Consider the following 26783-nt stretch of genomic DNA (forward strand, 5'->3'; position numbering starts at 1 on the left):
GAGAGAGAGAGAGACAGCGTGAGCAGGGGAGGGTCAGAGAGAGAGGGAGTCACAGACTGAAACAGGCTCCAGGCTCTGAGCTGGCAGTCAGCACAGAGCCCGACGCGGGGCTCGAACCCACGAACCGCGAGATCATGACCCAAGCGAAAGTCGGACGCTTAACCGACTAAGCCACCCAGGCGCCCCAATTGCTTGTATTTCTGAGGTGTTGGTTGTAATAAGTCAATTTTCATTCATGATTTTGTCTATTTGAGTGCTCTCTCTTTTCTTTTTGAGAAGCCTGGCTAGCGGTTTGTCAATTTTGTTTATTTTTTCAAAAAACTGACTCTTGATTTCATTGATCTGTTCAACTGTTTTTTTGGTTTCTATGTTGTTTATTTCTGCTCTGATTTTTACTGTTTCTCTTCTCTTACTGGGTTTGGGGTGCTCTTGTTGCTCTCCCTCCAGTTCCTTTAGATGGGCTGTTAGATTTTGCACTTGTGCTTCTTCTAATTTCTTGAAATAGGCCTGGAGTGCAATGTACTTTCCTCTTGGGACTGCCTTTGCCACATCCCATAAAGTTTGGATTGTTGTATTTTCATTTTCATTTGTTTCTGTATATTTTTAAATTTCTTCTCTAATTGCCTGATTGGCCCATTCATTCTTTAGTAGGGTTTTCCTTAACCTCCATGTTTTTGGAGGTTTTCCATACTTTTTCCTGTGGTTGATTTCAACTTTCATAGCATTGTGATCTGAAAGTGTGCATGGTGTGATCTCAATTCTTTTATCTTTATTGAGGGCTGCTTTATTTCCCAGTATGTGATCTTGGAGAATGTGCTATGCGCACTTGAGACGAAAGTGAATTCCATGGCCTCAGGATATAGAGTTCTAAATATATCTGTCATGTCCATCCGGTCCAATGTGTCTTTCAAGTCCATTGTTTCTTTAGTGATTTTCTGTCTGGTTGATCTATCCATTGCTTTAAGTGGAGTATTAAAGTTCCCTGCTATTAGCACATTCTTATCTATAAGATTGTTTCTGTTTGTGATTAATTGTTTTCTATATTTCATTGTTCCCTTATTCGGTGTGTAGACATTTATAATTGTTAGTTTTTCCTGATGGATAGACCCTGTAAATATTATATAATGCCATTCTTAATCCCTTGTTACTGTCTTTAATTTAAAGTCCAGTTAATCTGATATAAGTATAGCTACTCCAGCTTTCTTTTGACTTCCAGTAGCATAATATATATTTCTCCATCCCCTTACTTTTAATCTGAAGGTGTCCTCCAGTCTCAAATGCATTTCTTGTGGACCGCAAATAGGTGGATTTTGTTTTTTTTATCCATGCTGCTACCCTATGTCTTTTGATTGGAGCATTCAGCCCATTTCCATTCAGTGTTATTATTGAAATATATGGGTATAGAGTCATTGTGTCCTTTGTGGGATTCATGCTTGTGGTGGTGTCTCTAGTATCTTGCTTTCCCTTGCATCATTTCCCTCAGAGAGTCCCCCTCAGGATTTCTTGTAGGGCTGGTTTAGTGGTGATGAATTCTTTGAATTTTTGTTTATCTGGAAAGACTTTTATTGCTCCTTCTATTCTGAATGACAGGCTTGCTGGATAAAGGATTCTTGGCTGCATATTTTTTCTGTTCATCACATTGAAGATCTCTTGCCATTCCTTTCTGGCCTGCCAAGTTTCAGTACATAGGTCTGTCACCACTCTGATAAGTTTCCCTTTGTAGGTTAGGGCCCTTTTATCCCTAGCTGCTTTCAAAATTCTCTCTTTGTTCTTATATTTTGCCATTTTCACTATGATACGTTGTGCTGAAGATCGATTCAAGTTACGTCTGAGGGGAGTTCTCTGTGCCTCTTGAATTTCAACATCTACTTCCCTCCCCAGGTTGGGGAAGTTCTCTGCTTAATTTGTTCCAGGACTCCTTCAGCACCTTTCCCTCTCTCTTCCTCTTGTGGGATTCCTGTGATAGGGATATTGTTATGTTTGATTGTATCGCTGAGCTCTTGAACTCTTCTTTCCTGTTCCTGGATCAGTTTCTCTCTCTTTTTCTCAGTTTCTTCTTTTTCTATAATTGTGTCTTCTAAATCACTTATTCTTTCTGCCTCTTCAGTTCGTGCATTGGACGCCTTCTTTTTATTATGTATTTCATTTATAGCATTTTTTAATTCATCATAACTTTTTTAAGCTCCATAGTGTTTGTAGCCATAGTTTCTCTGATGTCCTCCATGCTTTTTCCAAGCACAGCGATTAATTTTATGATTATTGCTCTAAATTCTTGTTCAGTTATGTTGCTTATATCTGTTTTGAGCAGTTCTTTAGCTGTCATTTCTTCCTAGAATTTCTTTGGAGGAGAGTTCTTCTGTTTCGTCATTTTGGTTAGCTTTTCATATCTTGTTAATTTTAAAAGGTTGTCGTACACACGTACCCGGCGAGTTCTGCTGTATTAGAGAGGGCTTTTTGACTGTTCAGGGCCTTTCTGTTCAGGAAGTGTTCTTTGGATGCTGTCTCTTGGTTTCTCTTGTTGAGCGTTTGGTTATTTTGTTTCCCTACTAGTAGTGGTATTTGGGACTCTCCACCATGTGTAGTTTGGCTTGTTTCTTGAGGCAGCCCTGGAAAAAGAAAACAGACAACCACAGAGGGAACAAAGGTACACTAGCACACAGACAAAACCAATAAGCACGCAAACCCAGGCTCAGGTAAAAACAACAACAAGAAAACAGCTTTCTGGCGGCTAGGACGTGGTTTAGTGTAGGCAGGTCTCACCTCCACTGTGTCCACTGGCTGCTCCCTGAGGCCCCGCCTTGATGGTTGTGGGGAGAAGAATGGCATCGCCCCAGTCCCTTCTCAACCAAGCATTGCAGATCACTCCTTTGGGTCCGATCTCCCTGTGGTGAGGATGTAGCCAAGGTGGGCTGAGTTCTATGTCCCACACCCTGCCTCATTTCCAGGTCCCAGTCTGTGGACTTTGTTTATACTGCTCTAAACAGTCCCTCAGCTTCCCTGCTTCTGGGGGTTGAGTGGGGGGTGGGGGAAGTGTCGCAGCCTCAGATCCGCTGGGGTCAAGCAGCGATACAACCCAAGTGGGTGCGGAGAACATAGAAACTTCAGGCCCGCAGAGTCCGCACCGCTTCCCGCCACCGACACTGGTACCACCACCAGGGATGTTGCCAGGAGTGCTGCAGCATAGTTTTTTCTGTCGCCTTCTGGGGCCGCGGGCACCTAGTTCAAAGTCAGTACCCCAGGCAGAACTAAAAAACACTCTCTTTCCAATCCGAGGTATTTCTCTTCTTCAGGGACGGTTCTATTAGCAACCTCAGCTTATCTTTCTTTTCCCCTGGACTCGCAGCAGCTCACCATCTCTTGCTGAGGCTCATCACTCACTGTAGCTGCATGCAAGCAGGGTTCCCTCCCCTCCATCCATATCTCTGGGTCCTGTCCTGCTCCCCAGTTTGCACTCACGCACTTATGAGGTTTTTCCTTCCCGGTGTACTCTGTCTCTTTCTCTTCCCAGACTCCTGCAGTTCAGGGTCCTATGACTTCAGGCCTTTTTTGTTTGAGACATGGTGCAAGCGAAATGCAAGAAGCTCCCTACTTCTCTGCCATCTTGCTGTTCTCCCTCCCTATATCTCTTTGAACTCCAACCCCTGGCAACCACCATTCCACCATGTCTTTATGAATTTGACTACTCTAGGATATCACATAAGTGGAATCATATAGTATTTGTCCTTCTGTAACTGATTTACTTCACTTAACATAATGTCTTTAAGGTTCATCCTTGTTGTAGCCTGTGTCAGAGTGTCTTTCCTTCTATGACTATGTAAATCACTTATTCTTTCTGCCTCTTCAGTTCGTGCATTGGATGCCTTCTTTTTATCATGTATCTCATTTATAGCATTTTTTAATTCATCATAACTTTTTCCATTGTATGTAATACTACCTTTTGTTCTTCCATACATGGATGTATACTTGGGTCGCTTCCACTTTTTCTCTATTGTGAATCATACTTTTGTAAACATGGGTGTACACATAGCTGTTTAAGTCACTGCTTTCAGTTTTTTTGGTGTCTGTCTAGAAGTGGATCTGCTGGATCATATATGATACTTCTGTTTTTAACTTTTTTTAGTGCCATAGTGTCTGTACCATTTTACATTCCCACTAACAGTACATATGATTCCAATTTCTCTACATTCTCGCCAACATTTATTATTTTCTATTTGGGGTTGGGGGAGAAACCATTCTTTAAAGAGAGAATTTTAATTTTTCTATTTTTATTTATTTTATGTGACTTATTTCGGTTTTACTTTTGATGGAACTGTGATCTCTGTCAGTCATTAGTGTTCTTATTCTTACTGAAGACACTGTCATGTGTTCTTCATTTTACTGTTTTATTGTTTAATAGTTTGTTTTGGGTACTCTTTCCTTATGTTTGTCTAAATTTTACACATAAACCTGTTTTCTTTAATGAGAGAAAGCACTGAGAGTACCAAGTGAAAATATGAGAAATTCAAGGAATAACATATTAAGAGCTAAAACTCTGCTGAAAGATTCAGAACTTTAGGGTTAATGCAGTTCTCTCCACCAGCCCTCCAACTTCCTACCCACATAGCCTTTCTGCTCTTTTTCTATATCCCAGCTTCCCAGATATTCTTAGAATATCATGGTAATCTGCTGATTTAAGTATCAGTTGCTATTATAGAGTTACAAATAACTTTAGTACCCATAACACATTCAGAACTTTGTGTAAAGATAAAAGAGAGCTTCATTTTAAGTGGAAAAAAACAATTTGTGATGATTATTTAATCTTCTTCACAAGAGTCTTCATAGCTGGAAATAAAATTATTTATAGATCTATTTTTAACACCATACTTTTTTTAATGTTTATTTACTTGAGAAAGAGAGGGAGAGAGAGAGACAGGGAGAGAGCATGAGCCAGGAAGGGGCAGAGAGAGGGAGACATAGAAACCGAAGGAGACTCCAGGCTCTGAGCTGTCAGCACAGAGCCAGATGCTGGACTTGAACTTAAGGACCATGAGATCATAACCTGAGCCAAAGTTGGACGCTTAGCCAACAGGAACCCCAACACTGTACTTCTTTATGCTCTGGAAGTGGGCTATCAATATAGCAGCCACTGTGAGCCACATGTGGCAATTTAAATTAAAATTAATTACTATTAAATAAAATGAAAATTCTTAAAAAAAGTTTTTTTTAGTGTTTATTTCTGAGAGAGAAAGAGACAGAGCGTGAGTAGGGGGAGGCTAAGAGAGAGAGGGAGACACAGGATCTGAAGCAGGCTCCAGGCTCAGCTGTCAGCACAGAGCCCGATGAGGGGCTCAAACTCAAAAACCATGCGATCATGACCTGAGCCGAAGTTGGACGCTTAACCAACTGAGCCACCCAGGTGCCTCTAAAATGAAAATTTCAATTTCTTAATTGCATTAGCTACATTTTGGTATTCAGTAACCACATGATAGCTAGTCATTACTGGATTGGACAACACTTAAACATTTGGTCTGATAATTGAACTTTAGAGTTGTATCTTCTCTTATTCTCTTTTCCATCTTGACAGTCTTTCCCTTTTTTCTCCCTCAGCATCCTATAACTGTCATTCTGCATTCTTTAAGAGAGCCTAACCTATTCATGAAGGATATTTAGAATTCGTAAAACTTTTGGAGTTTGAATAAAGATTAGATTTAGTAAAAACTAGTTATTTTAAGAGTAAAAGAAGAATTCTCATTGATTTGTGTTGAGACTATGTTAAAGGATAAGTTCTTAAAGATAGTATAAATGAAGAAATAATGGCTCTAGGGCTTAGAAAGGGAGGTGTATGTGTTGAAGGCAGACAATGATATGGGGGTTGAATTGGGGAACCCTTCAGTGAGTCATACTTCTCATAACGCCACCAGTTTTATATGATCATTTGCTCAAAAACTATATACAGGTCCACCTCTTTGGAAGCATTAAATTTAAAAATTGAGCATACCGTAACTAATATGTTAGTTTTATTTACTATCAGAAAGTCACTTAATTGTTCTCACTAGACTTCTCAGATATTATTTACTGGATAAAAAATTCTTGTTTTTAAATTGACTAGTTTTCATCCCATTCCACCAAAACTCTGATTTCTTCGTCACAGCTAGAAATTGTACATTCTCAGTAATTTAATTTTAAAGTTTATTTATTTTTAAGAGAAAGCACCCAAGTGAGTGTGTGTGTAGGGGGGAGGGGGAGAGAGAGATGGAGAGAGAGAATCTGAAACAGCTCCATGCTGTCAGCACAGAGCCCTTGATCTCACAAACTCTAAGATCATGACTTGAGCTGAAATCAAGAGCCAGATGAGCCACCTAGGTGTCCCATAATTTTAATATTATTATGTCATTCAAATAATTTTGTTTTTACAGGACACAACTTTTTGCAGTCATGGGAATGCATTAAGTTAAATTGTAGGCGATAGAAGTAGAATGTTACAACTTGATATAATAAATATGTAGAATATGAAACAGAACCTTGCTAAATTTCTTAATGATCTAAGAACAATTTTTTTTTTTTGTGAGTATATTCTCTTCACTAGTAGGTCAGTAATTGGCCCAGGAGATCCAGCTAAGCTAGACAAGGCAGTGCTGTCTATTTTGTATGCACTTCTCATTTGATAGCTGCAAGAATACAGTTATACTAGCAGTTGGATTGTAGTTTAAGAGATGTAGACAGGAGGCAGAGATATTAAGATGCATGTTAAACTGTTACTCAAAACAGACTGGAAAGAAAAAAAGTTAGATTTACATCATAATATTTTTAATTTATATAAAGATTTTTAAAAGTTACACAGTAAGTAATTGCTGGATTCCTTCTACTTGATACATGTGTACTTGTATATATATTATTAAATTTTGCCACTGGTAACTTTATGTTATTGTAGAAACATATAAAATATTTATTGTACTACCTTATAACTGTTGAACTGGGTCACAGAGTAGGTTTCCTTTATTAAGATTGATAGGATGAAGATGTGAGAATGGATTGTAAGCTTGAAGTAAAAATTGCTTACAGTTTTTTTTTTCCCCAAGAAGAAAGGCTGTTTTGTTTGATGATAGCCAAAGACTGACTGAGCCTTTTGGCTGTATTCCGAATTCTGCCACTGACTCACTGTGTTTTTTGGCAAGTAACTTATCCTCCCTGAAACAAGTTCTTGATTCTTTACTTTTCTGTTTGTAAAGTTAGCATAATAATATTGTACTGACCTCACATGGGTTGTGTAATGGTTCTCGCTTTAGAACTTTACAGCATAAAAATAGTATGGGTTTTTACTGCTGTGCTTTTTAAATAAATATTTCTAAATTGTTATCTTTTTATTAAGTGAGTGTATTAGACCATTTAAATTCAAAATCAACAAACCCCTCATTGTACTGTTCAAAACATAGCCAAGGTTTTTGGCCCGGTGAGTTTTTAGTTATTTATAACATATTAAGGACTATATCCCATAAAATGTGAATGATGGTTTTATTCATTTCTTTTAGTGTCAGAAAAAAGAAGAATTTATTGAAAGAATTCAAGGTTTAGATTTTGATACAAAAGCAGCAGTTGCCGCACATATTCAAGAGGTAAAAACCTATATACAGTTTTTATATACTAATTTTTATGAAGCTTGTGGTGTGTTATGTGTCCCCAAATACTTGAAGTCCTGTGATAAGCAAGAACAAATCAAGGTCAGATATAGATGAACCCTGATGTTAGACAAATTGTCTTCTCTTTAGAGCTAGTTTCTTAAATAAATCCTCATGGCACAGTGCTAACTACAATATACTGTTGCCTTTATCCATAGGGACACTAGGTATAAAGTGCCTGAGGAATGAAGCGTATGTCTTTGTTAGACAGTATGGAATGAACAGTATAGTAAATAGAAGCAGCAGAAAGTGGATCCCTGCCTGTAATTCAAAACTAACGTGAAGTAAGATGATAACCCGAGTACTAAGTCATTCCAGTGATTTTCTTTTGAACGAATGATCACAGTATGACATTTATTGAAAATATTTCTTGAGTTATATAACATATTAGTGATTAACATCCTGGTAAGAACTTAAGTCTAGGACAGATTGTGCAATATTAAAGAATTGATATAGTTAACAGATGGATTTTAATTTCTGCCTCTAGTCTTGAGCTTTTAATCTTGTGTACTTAGGAGGACTTTTTAGAACTAGATCACATTAAATTTTACATGTTGATTAGAAAGAGAACTAAGAAAGGAGAGAGAATTTTTAAATAGTAAGGAGAGAGAATTTTTAAATAGTAAAAATTAGTAGTGTTTAAAATAATTCTCTATTTGAGTAACTTCTGTTCTGTAGATCATCTTTTCTCTTTGTTAGTGTTCATAGAGCCCAGCTTTCTTGTCAGTAATAATGTTGTCAGCAGTAAGCTTATTAGTACTCCTCAAGATATAGGGTTTTTTTTGGAAGTTTCCCCTTATATAGGTTTGTAGTTTGTATTTTATTTACAATAAATGCTAAGTATTGCAGGTTACTAAATTTGCCATCATTCTTGAAAGTGTTTCTTTTTATTATTATTTTTGTGGTTTCTTGTGAAAGTTAAAGCAGAATATCAGAATCACAGTAAGAAATGGAAAGCAAGAAGTAAGCATTTCATTTATATATGTTTTCCATTTTCAAAAAATCTTTATGGGGGCACCTGGGTGGCTCAGTCTGTAAAGTGTCTTACTTCGGCTCAGGTTATGATCTCACGGTTTGTGGGTTCAAGCCCTGCGTCGGGCTCTGTGCTGACAGCTCAGAGCCTGGAGCCTGCCTTGGATTCTGTCTCCCTCTCTCTCTGCCCCTCCCCCATTCATGTTCTGTTTCTCTCTGTCTCAGTAATAAATAAACATAAAAAAAAATCTTTATGTTGGTAGTCCTTTTCTCCCAAGGTTCTGGAACAGTATCATCTATAGAATCTGTAAAGATGTAGCATTTCAAGTATAAAAGTACAATAATGTAACAATGATGTAACAGGATTAAAAATTGCTTTTGAATCCAGCACAATTCACTCTTACCTAAAGAAAAATTCGATTTATTTTGAGAAAACAGTTATCAAACATCTCAATATTACGTTTTGCTAGTAATGGTTGAATTATATATGTTTTGCTTTTTAGCCAACAGGAAAACAAATATGAATTTTTTATTTAAAGAGTATATTTAGTAAAAATGATTTTTTGTATTAGCCTTTTTGTCCAGTCTTCTTTAGGCATCGTATTTGCTTTTCATTTTTATGATATTTGAGCTAATATCATACTAAAATGAAATCAGTTCTTAAGTATTAACCATTTAAAAAATTGTTTATTTTCATTGCTCTCCTAAAGGTAACCCATAATCAGGAAAATGTGTTTGATCTGCAGTGGATGGAAGTGACTGATATGTCTCAGGAGGAAATGGAGCCACTGTTGAAAAATATGGCATTACATCTAAAAAGACTTATAGATGAAAGAGATGAACATTCGGAGGTTTGTTATTTCTTTCAGAATATTATGAAAGTTTCCTTTTCAGAAAGTGATTTCAGAGGGTTTACAAAACTGATACTCTGTTTCTTAGGGACGGGTAATAAAGTACTTTATGTCTTTATTTTATGCAACACAGGAACAAAAAAGGATATTTAAGAGCCCAAATCGCCAGTAAAGAGATTGCAGTTAGATACTCTTTTTTCCATTCTTTTAAGTTATTATCCTGATTTTTGTTCCTTTGTGTTTTTAAGTCCTTTCCATATTTCTGGCAACTGTACAAAAGTGTGAGACTAAAAATACTGTTGATGCAAATGGAAAAATCATTGCCTTGAAGCATGAGAATTTGCTTAAGGTTAATTTCTTAGTTTTATTGCCACATTTTGAGGTTGGAAAAATAAGTGTTAATAAGCGGAGAATAACAGGTGTTCTAAATAAAATGTCTCACAAAAGGTCTCAAATTTTTGTAGTCAGTAAATGAGGTGTGATTTTAAAAAAGAATTATTATAGGCTCCTGTAAGAGAGTACTTTGCTTTTTTACAAGAGTGAAATTGCACCAGGGTTTTTACTTGCACTCTCTCAGAACAGCTAATTTTATAGGAGTCTAGACTTCAGTGCATGTGATGGTGAGTAATATTTTGTTAATAGCAGACCAAAGTACTCTGCCATTCAGAAGAATGTGTAGCTTTGATCAGTTGTTCCATTTACATGGGAGAGACAGTTTTGAGCTTATATTTGTAGAGAATTTGATTACTCTTTGGACTAATAAAAGACTTGCATAGAAGAAATTCCTAAAGGTTTTTTTCTGGGCAAAACTTTCATGTTTTTATAGGTGGGAATTTTCACTTTTTCTTCAGGCATTACAAGAGAAGATAAGATAGGGAATAAAGAAATATTTTAGAGCAACAACTACATTTTTTAAAAACTCTAAGACAGTGAGGTCAAAAGAAGAGTGAATTGAAAAATGTCCCTAGTATATGCCAAACTAATCCTGAAATACTTAGATTCTTCTGTTTTCAATCTGAGTTTTGACCCATATGCTTTATCTTCTTTTTATATTAGCTTTATTAATTTTCTAGAACATTCTTGTATTTTTATTTCTTTTATTTGTATTTTGATAAGGTGTCCTCCAGCTTCTGAGGGCATGTATTGAATTGTTTGATCTCACTTCTACAAAGTTATTAATAATGGGTGAAGAAGGCTATTTTGGAGAAATGTGAACAAATATTTGTCATTATATGATCTAGTCAAAACTAAGGAATATGAAACACTATAGTGATTGTTTGATGTAATCCTATCCTGCCTGACTATGCATTTTAATTCAGTTTGTTTTTTTAACGAGAAAAAAGTGGTCACGTTCTCAAGCTATATGGGAAACAAGTTGTTAGGTGGTTTAAACCCAGTTCTCTAGGGCAAAGTTTTACAATTTGGGTCACGAGTAGACTAATTAGAAAAGATCATTAAAGATAATTGTGGGGTGCCTGGGTGGCTCAGTCAGTTAAGCATCCAACTCTTGATTTTGGCTTAGGTCATAATCTTAGGTTTTTAAAATTGAGCCCTGTGTTGGGCTCTGCACTGACAACATGGAGCCTGCTTAGGATTCTCTCTCTCCCTCTGTTTCTGCCCTTCCCCCACTTGCATTTGCACTTTCTTGCTCTCTCATAATAAACATTTTTTAAAAAGACTAATTGTGGGGCGCCTGGGTGGCTTAGTCGGTTAAGCGTCCGACTTTCGCTTAGGTCATGATCTCGCGGTTCGTGGGTTCGAGCCCCGCGTCGGGCTCTGTGCTGACTGCCAGCTCAGAGTCTGGAGCCTATTTCAGAGTCTGTGTCTCCCTCTCTCTATGACCCTCCCCTGCTCACACTGTCTCTCTCTGTCTCCTAGAAATAAATAAAAATATTTTAAAAAAAAATAAAAAGACTAATTGTGAAAAATATTAAATGTAAATATAGTATGTAAATGTAATAACTTTGTATTCTTCAGTTGAATTGAAACAAGTTCTTGTTTAGATTTTCCCTTTAGCTCTTCTGGTTTTTCCTCCAAAATATTCTGTTTTTCCCTCCAGAGTATTCATTTATTTTTAAAATTTTTAATGTTTTATTTTTTTATTTTTGAGAGAGACACAGAGTGAGAGTGGGGAAGGGGCAGAGAGAGAGGGAGACACAGGGTCCAAAGCAGCCTCAGAGCCTGTCAGCTCAGAGCCTGATGCAGGGCTGAAACTTGTGAACTCTCAGATTATGATCTGAGCTGAAGTCAAACACTTAACCAACTGAGCCACCTAGGCACCCCATAAAAATATTTTATGTAAAAATTTAATGTAAAAAACAAAATAGAAGAAAGTTTTGTGTCACACTGAATAAACACATTGAGAGCATATGTATGATTGTGGTTGTGGTTTCTAACTTCTCTACAAAACTTACCAGGCATGCTGGAGGAAAGAAAGGAGTAAGTATCATATTCATAACATTTTTTGGAACATTTCAGAGTATAAAATGCATAATGCTCATTTTTAAGTCCACAGAAACTATAATAAAATAGACATTAAAAATTACAAATAAAAGTCTGTACATTAAGGATATTTTTAAGGCCCTTCCATGTGCATAGCATTATGTAGAAAGAAAAATGGAACTTCCAGGAGACGAACCATCACAGCAGGTGTTACACATAGGTCTGCCTCTTCTTGCAGACCCATCTCCTCTTTTTTTTTTTTTTTTTAAATGTTTTATTTATTTCTAGGAGAGAGAGACAGCGTGAGCAGGGGAGGGTCAGAGAGAGAGGGAGTCACAGACTGAAACAGGCTCCAGGCTCTGAGCTGGCAGTCAGCACAGAGCCCGACGCGGGGCTCAAACCCACGAACCGCGAGATCATGACCTAAGTGAAAGTCGGACGCTTAACCGACTAAGCCACCCAGGCGCCCCCAGACCCATCTCCTCTTAAGGGGAAGGTGTTACTTGTGTTGAAGAGGGTCATAGATGTTACCAGTGCTCCTTGCATGCCATGCTTATCCATAAACACCGTGTTGAAAGAATAGAGTAGGATTTCCAACAATAGCCTGAATTGCAGAGCTGATGCTGGAGGCATAATCTTTGCTTCTATCCTGTGGATGAGGGTCTGGAACATGCCTATCAGGTCCACTGTGGTGATGTGTCAGAGATCCATGCCACGCTGTGCTTGCTGAAGCATTCTCATTTGCAGCCCATAGAGGAGAACTATGGATGTAGACACAGTGATCCTTTTCTCATAAAACTGGTATAGAAGTCATAAAACTGCTGTTCTGACACCGACATTGACATTCATAGCTCCATACTTGGGCTCTGTGCCAGTCCAGTCCAGGTTGGATTGAAAGAACCAGCCAGGTCTACCCTGTAGCTCATAGCCACTGATGCAGGAGAACAGGTGGCTCTTATTATTGCTGCTGCTGGAACATATCATGTAAGTGTTCCTCTAGTGTGTTGAGTTTACCTTTTTTGTCTTTTACTTTAACTTGAAATTTGTAAATGTCATTATTCTCAGCTTTGTCATAGACTGTACTGGCTCTCGTGACCTACTAGAAAATTTGAGCTGGGGAACCCCTTTTAGAATAACATCAATTAGGGGCGCCTGGGTGGCTCAGTCGGTTAAGCATCCGACTTCGGCTGAGGTCATGATCTCGCGGTTCATGGGTTTGAGCCCGCGTCGGGCTCTGTGCTGACAGCTAGCTCAGAGCCTGGAGCCTGCTTCTGATTCTGTGTCTCCCTCTCTCTCTGACTCTCCCCTGTTCACGCTGTTTCTCTCTCTCTCTCTCTCTCTCAGAAATAAATAATAAAAAAAATATTTAGAATAACATCAATTAGAATTGTGTCTGCTTTGATTCTTACCTTGGAGGCGTCTCTGAGGAACCATACTGTCAGCTTATTAAGTCAAGCAATACATTCCTTAACACTTGACCACTTAATTCAAGAAGGTTCCATAGCAACAAAGGAAGCTAGTTGGCTCTTCCAGGGCTTTTTGCCCATACATATTGTATGTCCTGGTGAGGAGTAGTACCCTACAAGTTAAAGCAGGCACCATCTACACACTTAAATACTCTCCATTTGCTGGCATGGCAAGAGTAGGACATTACCTTTTAGTGAGTATTAGGAAGCTTCAGGCTGTCTTTTTTTTTTTTTCCTGCTTTGATTGATCTTTTGTTGTAATTGTTTTACTAGAAAGTATAATTTGGTCACTCTGTTTTTAATTTTCACTTTTTATTCTTGTTAAAAATATTTTTTTTAATGTTTAGTTTTGAGAGAGAGAGACAGAGTGCGAGTAAGGGAGGGGCAGAGAGGGAGACATAGAATCTGAAGCAGGCTCCAGGCTCTCAGCTGTTAGCACAGAGCCCAACACCAGGCTTAAATTCATGAACTATGAGATAATGATCTGAGCCAAAGTCCAATGTTTAACTGCCTGAGCCACCCCGGTGCCCCTTAGCTTTCTTAATTTTTTGTAACATGTATTTCTTAAATGTTCTTCTTTTACTAAAAACCAAATAGGAGATTTTAAGGAATTTAAGATCTTATTGTCACTATTTATTTTATGCCAAACTTTGTGTTATATTTATAATATACTGTCTTTGTAACTCAGTATTATAACTCCATCTTAGTAGACTGAAGATACTTGAGCTCAGAGAAATTAAGTAATTTGCTGACTCTTAACTCTAATGCTTGTGTTCCTGTTTTATAAAACCTTTGCCCAAATCCATGATTGTGCTACTACATCTTTGATTCTTTTCCTCAGTTGGGAGTTCTGTAAGAATTATTAAATCACCTGAATTTTTTCTCAGCTTTGATACATCTTTTTATGTTCATACTTGAATGTATATTAATAAATACCTGCTGTTTGCAAGATCTTGTGCTAAGAGTGTTTGGGAGCAACAGACAAAATTTCAAAAAAAGGATCAAAGATCATTACAATCTAATAGGGAAGTTGTTTTAATAAAATAATTGAGTTTTGGGGATGCCTGGGTGGCTTAGTCGGGTAAGCATCCAACTTCAACTCAGATCATGATCTCAGGGTTGTGAGTTTGAGGCCTGTGTCAGGTTCTTTGCTGACAGCTCAGAGCCTGGAGCCTACTTAGAATTCTTTGTTCCCCCACTCTTTGCCCTTCCCCTGCTCATTCTCTGTCTCTCTCTGTCTCTCACTCTCAAAAATAAATACTAAAAATTTTTAAAAATCATTGAACTTTAAAATTTTTAAAGTATTTATTTAAATTACAGTTAGTTGACATATAATGTTATATGAGTTTCAGGTGTACAATATAATAATTCAGCACTTCCACACACCACCTTGTGCCCATTACAAGAAGTGCATCCCTTCCCATCACCTATTTCACCCATCTTCCCTTCCCTCTCCTGTCTGGTAACTGTCAGTTGATTCTCTATAGTTAAGAATCTTTTTTGGTTTGCGTCTGTCTAACTGTCTCTCTCTCTCTCTCTCTCTCACTCTCTCTCTCTCTTTTCCCCTCTGCTTATTTGTTTCTTAAATTCCACATATGAGTGAAATCATATGATATTTGTCTTTCTCTGACTTATTTCGCTTAGCATAATTCTCTGTAGCTCCATCCACATCACTGCTAATGGCAAGATTTCATTCTTTTGGATGGCTGAATATTACTTCATTGTGTATGTGTGTGTGTCTGTGTGTGTGTGTGTACACCACAGCTTTTTCCATTCATCAGTTGGACATTTGGGCTGTTTCCGCAGTTTGACTATTGTAGATAATGCTGCTATAAACACTGGGGTACATATATCCCTTTGAATTAGCATTTTTGTATCCTTTGAGTAAATACTTAGTAGTGTGGTTGATGGGCTCACAGTTAGATCTTTAATCCATTTTGAATTTATTTTTATGTTTGTGTAAGAAAGTGGTCCAGTTTCATTCTTTTGTGGGTTGCTGTCCAGTTTTTCTAACACCGTTTTTGTTGGAGAGACTGTTTTTCTCATTGGATATTCTTTCCTGCTTTGTCGAAGATCAGCTGACTTTATAGTTTTGAGTTCACTTCTGCATTTTCTATTCTGTTCCCTTGATCTTTGTGTCAGTTTTTGGGGCAGTACTGTACTGTTCAGTCTTTTGTATATAACTTGAAATCTGGAATTTTGATGCCTCCAGCTTTCCTTTACTGTAATAAAAGTTTGAAAGTGATAAAAAAACAAAAAACCTATCTAAGTACTGTAGGAATTTAGAGAAGGAAGATGTTACTTACAATTGCTGTTGGAATATTTAGGATCAGAAGCATCAGAGAAGGTTTATGAAATGAAATTATGCTTTAAAAACATTTCTTGTCAGGTTAAGAAAAATATTTGGAGGCCTTAAGCTAAAGAAACTACTACCATTTGAGAAAAGTCAAATTGTGTATGTAATCTTTAATGGAAAATGTTTCTAGATACTCTTAATGCTTAGTACCAACTCCTTCTACTTTAAAAAAAAATTTTTTTATGTTTTATTTATTTCTGCGAGAGAGAGAGAGCGTGAGCAGGGGAGGGTCAGAGAGAGAGGGAGACAAAGAATCCAAAGCAGGCTCCAGGCTCTGAGCTAGCTGTCAGCACAGAGCCCAACATAGGGGTCAAACCCACAAACCGTGAGATCATGACCTGAGCCAAAGTCGGATGCTTGACCGACTGACCTACCCAGGCGCCCCTCCTTCTACTTTTTAAAAACAATTTCTTAGCCCATAGTTCTTTTGTACACTGGCATCTGGAAACTGTTGATATCCTCATGGCACCACCTACTCTGGTTCAAATAGTCTGTGTCGTCAGTACTTTTCTTGAGTTTTCCATTTTGCGAACCATTTAGTTAAATAATTTTGAACTCAGTACTATGCTAAATGAGATCAGAAATACAGAGGAAGTATAAGAAATATTGTATCAGGTTTATAGGGGAGGAAAATCACATCGGAAATGAAAAATATAAGGTAGCATAATATTAAATTCTAATATATTTGTACTCAAAACAAATACATTTATTAAGTACCATGCACAGGCATGATTCTTAGATTCAAGAGGCATTAGAAGGCAAGATTAAAGATAATGGAGACAATAAGAAAATATACAAAGAAAACCTGGAGTACTATGGAGATTGCTAATAATACTGTTAACAGAGACCAAGCGCTTGGGCTGTGCATACTGGATAGGTGGATAAGATGAAGTAATGTCAATGAATGTGTAAACTTCTCTTCAAAAAGTAGCAGTGGAAGAGAAGCAGAAGGGTAGCAAGAGGGAGATTTAATTTTTTCCCTCCTATAGAAGATACTTGTATATCACACCCAGTGCTCGTCTCCACAACTGGGTGTTATATGGAAACCAACTTGACAATAAACTATTTGTAAAAAATAAATTAAAATAAAAAGAAGATACTTGTATATCTTTGAAGAACAGGGAGAAAAAAGTCAGTAAAAGAGAGGAGTTGAACATGTTCCAGAAATAAGTAATATGTGTTGGGAGCAAAAGATTCATAAGAATGGAGATCTAATCTAGATGGTTTTGTTTCTTTGGCAAGTTAGAGGAGAGTTCATTTGTTGGAAGTGATGGCAACACTTTCTAGGTAGAAGCTTAAATAGAGAAAAGGGAATATGTTTATTTACAACAGCCACTGTGGAGAAATTTGTCGAGAAATCAACAAGATTTTCAACTAAAGGATTGATGAACACTGAAAAGATCTTAATTGAAAATTGGTGGCAAGATGTGTAGTAGGATTGTGTATTTTCTTGTTTGTTTTTCTTATAGAGTTCTTTATCACTTTGGAGAAGGAATAGGAAAAATGTTGGTGGTGAAGGAAAATGACATAGTGTTTGAGTCAGAATTTGAATTTGCATTCCTGTTATTCCTGTCATTAGATGTGTGACTTTGTTAATCTATATGAGCTTCAGTTTTCTTATGTCTTAAAATAGATGTAATGCCTCTATTGCAGATTATAGCATTGGATGAAATCTTGTTGGAAAATCCTCTGTCTCGGAGTTCTATAAATATTCATTCCCATTTCTTTTTCCCTGAAGAGTGGGCTATAGTTAGAGAATGGCATGGTAGTGTTAAATTAGAAAGTAAGGATGACATTTAAGGGCTTACGTGTAGTTTCAGGCTGAGTAGGAACTCTAGAGTAACCAGGAATAATCTGGGCAGAAAGGAGGAATTGAGTGGTTAAAGGTTCAGGCATATGTATAGGTGCCAAGGGAGTAATGCTAGTAAAGGAGGTATGGCACAAGAGAGGAACGGTGTCTTCATTGGAAAGGTCTGAATGTAATGAATAGAGAGCAGACGTGGAGTTGTAAAGAGAAAAGGAACTGATGAGAAGCCACATACCATAGTTTATCAATAGGCATACTGGAATCTGTGAAAGCAGTAGTTGAAGAGACATTGATTCAGGTGCTGAAATATGTCCCAAGGATAAAGAAATGATGCTTGGGCGGTCTTTAAAAAAAATAAAAAGAAGTGAGACACCTGGGTGGCTCAATTAGTTGAGCATCTGACTTCAGCTTAGGTCATGATTTCATGGTTCATGAGTTTGAGCCCTGCATCAGGCTCTGTGCTGACAGCTCTGAGCCTGGAGTCTGCTTTGGATTCTGGGTCTCTCTCTCTCTCTCTCTGCTCCTCCTCCAACCCCCTTTTCTCTCTCTCTCAAAAATAACCATTAAAATTTTTTGAAAAAGAAGAAAAAAGGATAACAGTAATGATTCAGTGAATAAGAATTTTTCAACAAAAGGAAAATTGGAAGAAAATCATTGAGTTGGGTAATTGTGGGTTAGCTACCCCTTAAAGTTCAGGTTTGGGGAAAGTAGAATGAGCATTGTGTCCATGGAGAGACTCTAGAGAAAGGAATAAAGGAAACATGGAGATGGAATGCAGATTAGAACTAGTCTTCTAAAAAAGAGAACATAGGAAGGATATGGAGTCAAGAGAGTTGCTCTTGGAGTCTTGGCATTGCTTTTAGTTGGTTTTGTGATCATGGACAAATCAATCTCTGTGTCTCAGTTACATTACCTGCAGAATTAAGAGATTGAACTAGGGGTGCCTGGTGGTTCATTCAGTTGAGCTTCTGATTCTTGATTTTGGGTTGGGTCATCATCTTGCAGAGCCCCTCTCAGGCTCTGCTGACAGTATGGAGCCTGCTTTGGAGTCTCTCTCTCTGCCCCTTTTTCTGCTCTCTCTCGTCCAAGTGCACACTTTCTCAAATATTAAATAAATAAACTTAAAAAAATTGAACTAAACCTCAGAGGTTTTCTATATATCTGTGCTAATACAGTAACCACTGGCTACATGTGGATGTTATATACTTAACATGGTGGCTAGTGTGACTAAGGAACTGTATTTTTGACTTTTAAATTTGTAATTGAATAACTACTTGGGCTATTGGCTACCTTTTTGGACAGCATGGTTGTAGACATATTGTGCTTGGGTTAATTTCCTTCCTGTGTCAACAGATCTTTCACACCTTTCCAATAGTTGTTATCTAGTATAGTTATTTTACCACAATTGATTTCCTTTATTAAAAAATTAGGGAGGGAAAGAAGTATTAAGTCTTATTCTATTGTTATCTAGTAAAAGCTAATCCATGAACTATTGCATGATACTTTTTTTTAAAAAGATAGCTAAATATCACAACGTTAAGATATTTTTGACCAGTGAATTATTTTGATATTACAGTATAGTATGTAAACTTAATGAATAGTGTTGATGTGTTTAGTTCTCTGATATGTAGAATACTAACAGTGAGTCTGTGTTTATTTCTATATTTCCTTAGACTATTGTAGAACTCTCTGAAGAACGGGATGGTCTTCATTTTTTACCCCATGCCTCTTCATCTGCACAGTCACCCTGTGGTTCTCCAGGCATGAAGCGAACAGAAAGTCGACAACATCTGTCAGTGGAACTGGCAGATGCTAAGGCAAAGATAAGAAGGCTTAGGCAGGAATTGTAAGTTGCTGTTTTTCAAGACTTATTGAATTTACATGGTTTCAAAGGTAACCTAAAAATGATTTTCAGCTTATGGAATATATAGATCAGTTGTTCCAACTGCTAGTGTGTGTCAGAGTTCTCACTACCATTTGTTAAAATGGGAAAAATAAAGAGACTGGCAGAGAGTTTTCCTAATCCTAAATCTTACCAATTTAAAGATTTTCCTTTATTTTCAATTTATGTCCTTTTAATCTTTCTTCTATTAAAATGATCTTTTATAAAATATTATTCTTCCTTGGCAAATTTGGGTCACCTTAATATTTCGGAGGGTCTCCTTAATTTTTTAAATTTTTTTATTCTTTGAAATCTAAAATACTGGCAACCAATGGTTGCCAGTCAGGCAATAAGTTCAATAAGTTTAGCTCTTTTAAAATTAATGTTATAAAAGAGTGTATTGTTGGCATACAGTATTACAAAAAAAATTTTTGAGTATCTTCTGTTGAGAAATTGAAATGCCTGAGTCCTATACCTAAACATGGTAAATAGTCATTTGGTTAGTGATGATGAAATTATATTTAGCTTTAAAGATAATTTGAAAAAATCAGTATAAATTTCACATAAGCATTCCTTGGTCAGTCACATGTAAAGACATAACCAGTCTCTGCTGGAGATGTTTTGTACTGTAAAAAGAACAAAGGATTTTTATATTTGGGGCTTCTTTTCTTGTCTTATTTTATTATATTTTTTGGTTTGTTTTCCTGGAATTTAGGCTTCAGAGTATAGATTTAAAATTTAAAGCCACAATATAAATTAAGTTTATTTACAGATTATTTAAAGCAGTTAGTTTAAGAAAGTGATTGAATATGCAAGGTAGAAAAAATATACAGTCTCTAGGAAAATTTGAAAACAAAAAGAATACAGCTTTCATTGTGGATGTCTGTGCTATTATGTATCTATTGAAGTGAACACGCCCAGGATATTCTATAAACAGCTGCACCAGGAAAATTAGGGAAGAGATTGCTGTTATTAGTTTGACTGGCAGTTAATGGATAGCCTAAACAGTGCACACTAGTTCGTTCCATATAATTTAGCACAATCTTCTCTAGTCTTTAGATAAAGCATGCAATTAGAACTGCAGTGATGGTTGTGAATTCATTTAACATTTTGCGCTATATTAGAATTTGATTTTTAAATGAAATTTACTTGACCATGGAGTGTATTAAAATTCCAAACAACTTAGAGAGATTGGTAAAATTTGGTTTCTCATGTGCTAACTGGAAAATGTAAGTGAATATTATTAATGAGTAAATAAATATGCCAGATACAGCAAATATTTCCTATAACTAGCATTTTGTCAAATGCCATCTTCTGTCCTTTGAAAATGTGTTCCTTCACAGATATCTTTTATTAACATTTGTTTTAAGTCTTTTTGTTGGGATAGATCTTTACTGAAGTAATGAAGCATGGAAATCATGGTGGATAAAAATAGTTTAGGTTGCCTTCTACCTAATGGAAATAAATGATTGCAATGAGAACATGCAAATTAGTGGAATACTTACAGGTGGTACATTATAATATAATTGCTTTTGGTTTATTAGCATACAGAGTAAGAAATATAATTTGCAATTTGGATGGAAGAAGTAATTCCTTATAAATTTCACTTTTATGCAGTAGTTAATACGTTTTCAAAGACTTCCTTCAATAATTCTCTCTGCCTCCATGGATCCCATATTTTCAAAGTTTTTCTCTCATACAAATTATTAACTCTTTTTTAAATAACAGCTGTATTGAGATAACTTATGTATCAGAAAATTCATCCTTTAAAAATGTAACTCAGTGATTTTTAGTATATTCGTAGAATTTTGCACCTATCATAAAGTATATAATTTTAAGATATTTTCATCATCCCCAGAGAAACCCCATACCCATTAGCAGTTTTCCCCTTGGCTTCTGGGAACTATTAATATATTTTGTGTTTCCTTGGATTTGCTTATTCTGGACATTCTATATAAATGGAATCATACATTATATGGCCTTTCGTGTCTGACCTCTTTCACTTAGCATAATGTTGTTAAGGTTCATTCATGTTATAGCATGTATCAGTATGTCATTCCTTTTTACAATTGAATAATAGTCCATTACATGGATATACCACCTGTTGGTTGCCCACTTATGAGTTGAAAATTGGATTGTTTCTACTTTTTGTCTATTATGAATAATGCTCCTATGAACATTCATGGTGCATACTTTTGTGTGAACATATGTTTTCAGTTTTCTTGGTTATGTACTGAAGAACAGAAATTCTGGGTCATATGGTAGCTCTGTGTTTCACCTTTTGAATAACTGTCAAATTATTTGGCTACACCTTTTTACATTCCCACCAGCAATATATGAGAGCTCCAATTTCTCCATATCATCACCAGTACTTCTTATTATATATGCTTTTGGTTATAGGCATTCTACTGGGTGTGAAGGAGTATCTCATTGTAGTTTTGAGTTGCATTTCCCTGATGACTAATGATGTTGAGACTGTCTTTTCATGTGCTGTTGGACATTTGTATATCATCTTCAGAGAAATGTCAGTTCAGATCCTTTGCCCATTTTAAAATTGAGTAGTGAGATAAACTTTTAAATGGATGGGTAAAGTAATGTGAACCCCTAGAGGTGGATTAGAAGTCAGTATAGCCTATAGTTGAAACCATAGGCGTTTTGGTCATTTCTGACTTGGAAGAGAAAAGGGAGGTGGTGTCAAGAAGATTTCGTGAAAGTAGTTACATTTCAACCTAGGTGTTTACTAGGTTTTCTAAAAAGGAACTGGAACAAGTTCAGTAGGCTATAAGGACAAGCATTACAAGAAACTAAGTTGAAAATGATGGTGTAGATACGTGGAGGGTCATATATGGAGTACTCAGAAGGTTGGACTTTCAACAGTGGAAATTAATGGAAGATTTTTTTAATGGGAGAATAACAACATTAGTTTTATGTTTTAATGAAGAGATCCTAGCCTAGTGGTTGACTCTTTTCTTTTTTTTAAATCTAAGTCGAGTGGTTAACTCTTGGTGAATGTTCACACTGAAAAAAATAAATTCTGATGGCTACTTTGTACAAGAAGTGGTGTAAGGAAAAACTGAGGTTGGAGAAGTAAAGGAGAAGTCAGGATCTTAGGTGTAACTTCTGGTTTTTTATATTTGGTGTCTGTTTCGATGGTAATGCCATTTGCTTAGACAGGGAGTATAAAACAAAGGAGTAATATTAAAGTAATAAATACAGGTTTGGTTTTTGACATATTTAATTTGAGGTACCTTTAAGATATCTCTTTGTAGATGATCATTGAGTAATAGACTGGTCCACAGTGCAGGATAGAGAATTGGGATCATTAGCATACTTAATGGAGAATAATAACAGCATATAAATACTATTTGAAATTTTGGGAGTGGATAAAACTAACCAGAAAGAACATGAAGAATGAAAAGGATGTAACCTGAAGAACACAAACATTAAAAAGATATTTAAGTGTTTAAGGACAGACTTCACCATTTATTTATTAGCCATATTACTCAGAGTTTTCATACATAAAATGAGAGTTATACTAATATGTACTCTAGAGAGGGAAAGCAGATGATCAAGGATGTGAATTTTGGAGGCATTGTGCCTGAGTGTGAATTCTCGCTCAACACACTCCTTCACTGAGTGACCATTGCCAAGTTACTTAATCTCTCTGAGTCTCTCAGTTTGCTAGCCCATTAAGTAGAAATAAGAATTGTGCCTGGTATAGTGTTGTGTGTGTATCTGAAGTGAACAGTAAATGTTAGCTGCTATTATTGCTACTTTTTTTTAAAGGCTTATTGAGGATTAAGTGCTTGGCAAAGTGAAAAGTGTTTAGCAAATGTGCCTGGCACAGATAGTTAAGAAGCTGATAATTGTTAGCCAAAAGATGGGCACAAAACATGAAATCAGAAAAAGGGTCAGAGAATTAATATGTAGAGGAGGAATAGATAACCTTTTAGCGTGTGTAGTCTTGGAAGCCAAGAGAGAGAGAATGTCAAGAAGCACTGAGTTAATTGTATTAAATTCTTATAAAAGATCCAAAATAATCCACTGGATTCATCAGTAAGGAGGTAATTGTATGAAAAACAGTATTAGTAGGGAGGTATGGATGGAAGCCTCATTGTTTTGGATAAAATGGGCAAATGTGTGCAAAAAGGAATTATTTATTAGTGAGGCTAGAATTCATGGATAACTCTTCCAGAAAAATTATTTAAACTCATACTTCATATACACCAAAGTGAACTTCAGATAGATTAAAGAGGTAAATGTAAAGAATGAAGTAATGATGAGAGAACCAGAAAGAAATATAAATGAGTATATATTTGTTCTCTAGATGGGGAAGAACTTTGCGCAAAAGCATAAGAAGTATTTATAAAAGAAGTGGTTCCTCTATTTGTTTAAAATTGTTAAATGTGTAAACACCCAGAAAAAAATAAATAAAATTAAAAGCATTTAAATATCCTTCAGAGAATTTTCATATGACCTAGCATTTCCACATCTAAATATATTCCCCTAAAATTGAAAACAAGGACTCAGAACAGATACTTGAATAGATGCTTGTATGCCATTGTTCATTGCAGCATTACTACCAATAGCCAAAAGATAGTACCAACCCAAGTGTCCATGAACAGATTGTTAAATAAACAAAATGTGCTGTAAGTATACAATGGAATATTTTTCAGACATAAAAATGATGAAATTCTACTACCTGCTATAACATGAATGAGCCCTGAAAACAGTTTGCCAAGTGAGGTAAGCTATATACAAAGGCTAAATATTGTATGATTCCACTTAAAAATTTTTAATAGGCAAGTTAAAAGATTAGTATATTAGAGAGTTGCTAGGGGTATGGCGGAATTGGAGACTTACTGCTTAATGAAAACAGAATTGTTTGGGGGTAATGAAAAAGACTTGGGAATAGGTAGTAGTGATAGTTTATTTAATAACATTGTAAATGTAATTAAAGCTACTAAATTTGCTTTTGCAATGACTAAAATTGCAGTTTTATGTTAAAAATGTTACCATTATAAAAAATAAAATTTGTTTTTAATTTTTTAAAAAAGCATTCAGCAGCTATAAAGAAATATTTATAGATATCTTATAAAGCATAAAAGGTAGGGGCCCCTGGGTGGCTCAGGCAGTTAAGTGTCCAGCTTTGGCTCAGGTCATAATCTCAGGATTCGGTTTGTTATTTTGAGCCCTGCATCAAGCTCTCTGCTATCAGCACAGAGCCGGCTTCTTAGCCTCTGTCTCCCCCTCTTTCTGTCCCCCTCCTGCTTGCACACTTTCTCTCTCTCAAAAATAAATATTTTAAAAAGTCATAAAAGTTAATAGCTTTTTAAAACATTTTTATTTTAATTTCAGCTAGTTAATATATAGTATTATATGAGTTTCAGGTGTACATTCTAGTAATTCAACATTTCCATACATCATCCAGTGCTCATCACAAGAAGTGTCCTCCTTAATCCCATCCCCTATTTCACCCATGCCCCCACCCACTTCCCCTCTGGTAAACATCACTTTATTCTCAGTAGTTAAGAATCTGTTGGGGCGCCTGCCTGGGTGGCCCTGTTAGTTCAGCGTCCGATTTCACCTCAGGTCTTGATCTCACTCCTCGTGACTTCAAGCCCTGTATTGGGCTGTATGCTGACAGCTCAGAGCCTGGAGCCTGCTTCAAATTCTGTGTCTCCCTCTCTCTCTGCCCCTACCCTGCTCATGCTCTGTCTGTCTCTCTCAAAAATAAACAAACATTAAAATTTTTTTTAATAAGTTTTAAAAATTTGTTTCTTGGTTTGCCTCTCTCTTTTCTTCTTCCCTCTTTGCTCATTTGTTTTGTTTCCTAAATTCCACATATGAGTGAAATCATGGCATTTGTCTCTGACTTAACTCATTTCACTTAGCATAATACTCTTTAGTTCCACCCACATCATTGCAAAAGGCAAGGTGTCATTCTTTTGGGTGGCTGAGTATTACTCCATTGTATATGTGTATACCATGTCTTCTTTCTCCATGAACATTTGGGCTGTTTCCATAATTTGTCTATTACAGATAAGCTGCTATAAACATTGGGGTGCATGTGTCCCTTCAAATTAGTATTCTTGTATTCTTTAGGTAAATACCTAGTAGTGCAATTGCTGGATTATAGTGTAGTTCTTTTTTTAGCATTTTTTGTTTGTTTGTTTTGTTTTTTAAGAAAGAGACAGCACTAGCCAAGCCAGGGAGAAAGGCAGAGGGAGAGAGAGAATCTTTTCTTTTTTTTTTTTTTTTTTAACAGAGTGTGAACGGAGAGCAGCAGAGAGGGACACACAGAATCTGCAGCTGACTCCAGGCTCTGAGCTGTCAGCACAGAGCCCGATGCAGGGCTCAAACTCAAAAACCATGAGATCATGACCTGAGTTGAAGTCAGCCACCCAGATGCCCTGAGGGATAGAATCTTAAGCAGGCTCCACAAGCCTCATGCAAGGCTCTATCCCACAACCCTGGGATCATGACCTGGGCAGAAATCAAGAATTGGATGCTCAACTGACTGAGCCACCCAGGCACCCCATCTGTTTTTAACTTTTTGAGGAACCTCCATACTGTCTTCCATATTGGCTATGCCAGTTTGCATTCCCACCAGAGTGCACAAGGGTTCCCCTTTCTCCACATCCTTGCCAACACCTGTTGTTTCTTGTGCTTTTGATTTTACCCTTCCTGACAGCTGTAAGGTGATCTCTCATTGTAGTTTTGATTTGTTTTTCCTTGATGATGAGTGATGTTGAGCATCTCTTCATGTGTCAGTATGTCATCTTTGGAAAAATGTCTGTTCATGTCTTCTGTCCATTTTTTAATTGGATTTTTCCTTTCTTAGATGTTGAGTTTTATAAGTTCTTTATATATTTTGGATACTAGTCGTTTATCAGATAGGTCATTTACAAATATCTTCTCCCATTCCATAGGTTGCCTTTTAGTTTTGTTGATTATTTCCTTTGCTGTGCAGAAGCTTTCTATTTTGGTGAAGGTGAAGTTCCAATAATTGATTTTTGCTTTTGTTTCCCTTGCCTCAGGAGGCATACCTAAAAGTTGCTACAGCCAATGTCAAAGAGGTTACTGTCTGTGTTTTCCTTTAGAATTTTTGTGGTATGGGGTCCCATAGTTAGATCTTTAATCCATTTTGAATTTATTTTTACGTTTGTGTAAGAAAGTGGTCCAGTTTCATTCTTTTGTGGGTTGCTGTCCAGTTTTTCTAATACCATTTTTGTTGGAGAGACTGTTTTTCTCATTGGATATTCTTTCCTGCTTTGTCGAAGATCAGCTGACTTTATAGTTTTGAGTTCACTTCTGCATTTTCTATTCTGTTCCCTTGATCTTTGTGTCAA

General features: G+C 36.5%; 1 protein-coding gene across 1 annotated transcript in view; it reads left to right on the forward strand.

The window, feature by feature from the left end:
* Window positions 1–26783, forward strand: part of CCDC88A (coiled-coil domain containing 88A) — a 141801-nt gene that overhangs the window by 45343 nt on the left and 69675 nt on the right. The window contains exons 6-8 of the mRNA XM_039249199.1: window positions 7509–7592; window positions 9338–9478; window positions 19223–19395. Of these exons, the coding sequence (XP_039105130.1) occupies window positions 7509–7592; window positions 9338–9478; window positions 19223–19395 (398 nt within the window). The remainder of the gene's footprint in view (window positions 1–7508; window positions 7593–9337; window positions 9479–19222; window positions 19396–26783) is intronic.

The sequence above is a fragment of the Hyaena hyaena genome, unplaced genomic scaffold (genome assembly GCF_003009895.1).
Source record: "Hyaena hyaena isolate Hyena2069 unplaced genomic scaffold, ASM300989v1 scaffold_332, whole genome shotgun sequence".
In the NCBI taxonomy this organism is placed as follows: domain Eukaryota; kingdom Metazoa; phylum Chordata; class Mammalia; order Carnivora; family Hyaenidae; genus Hyaena; species Hyaena hyaena.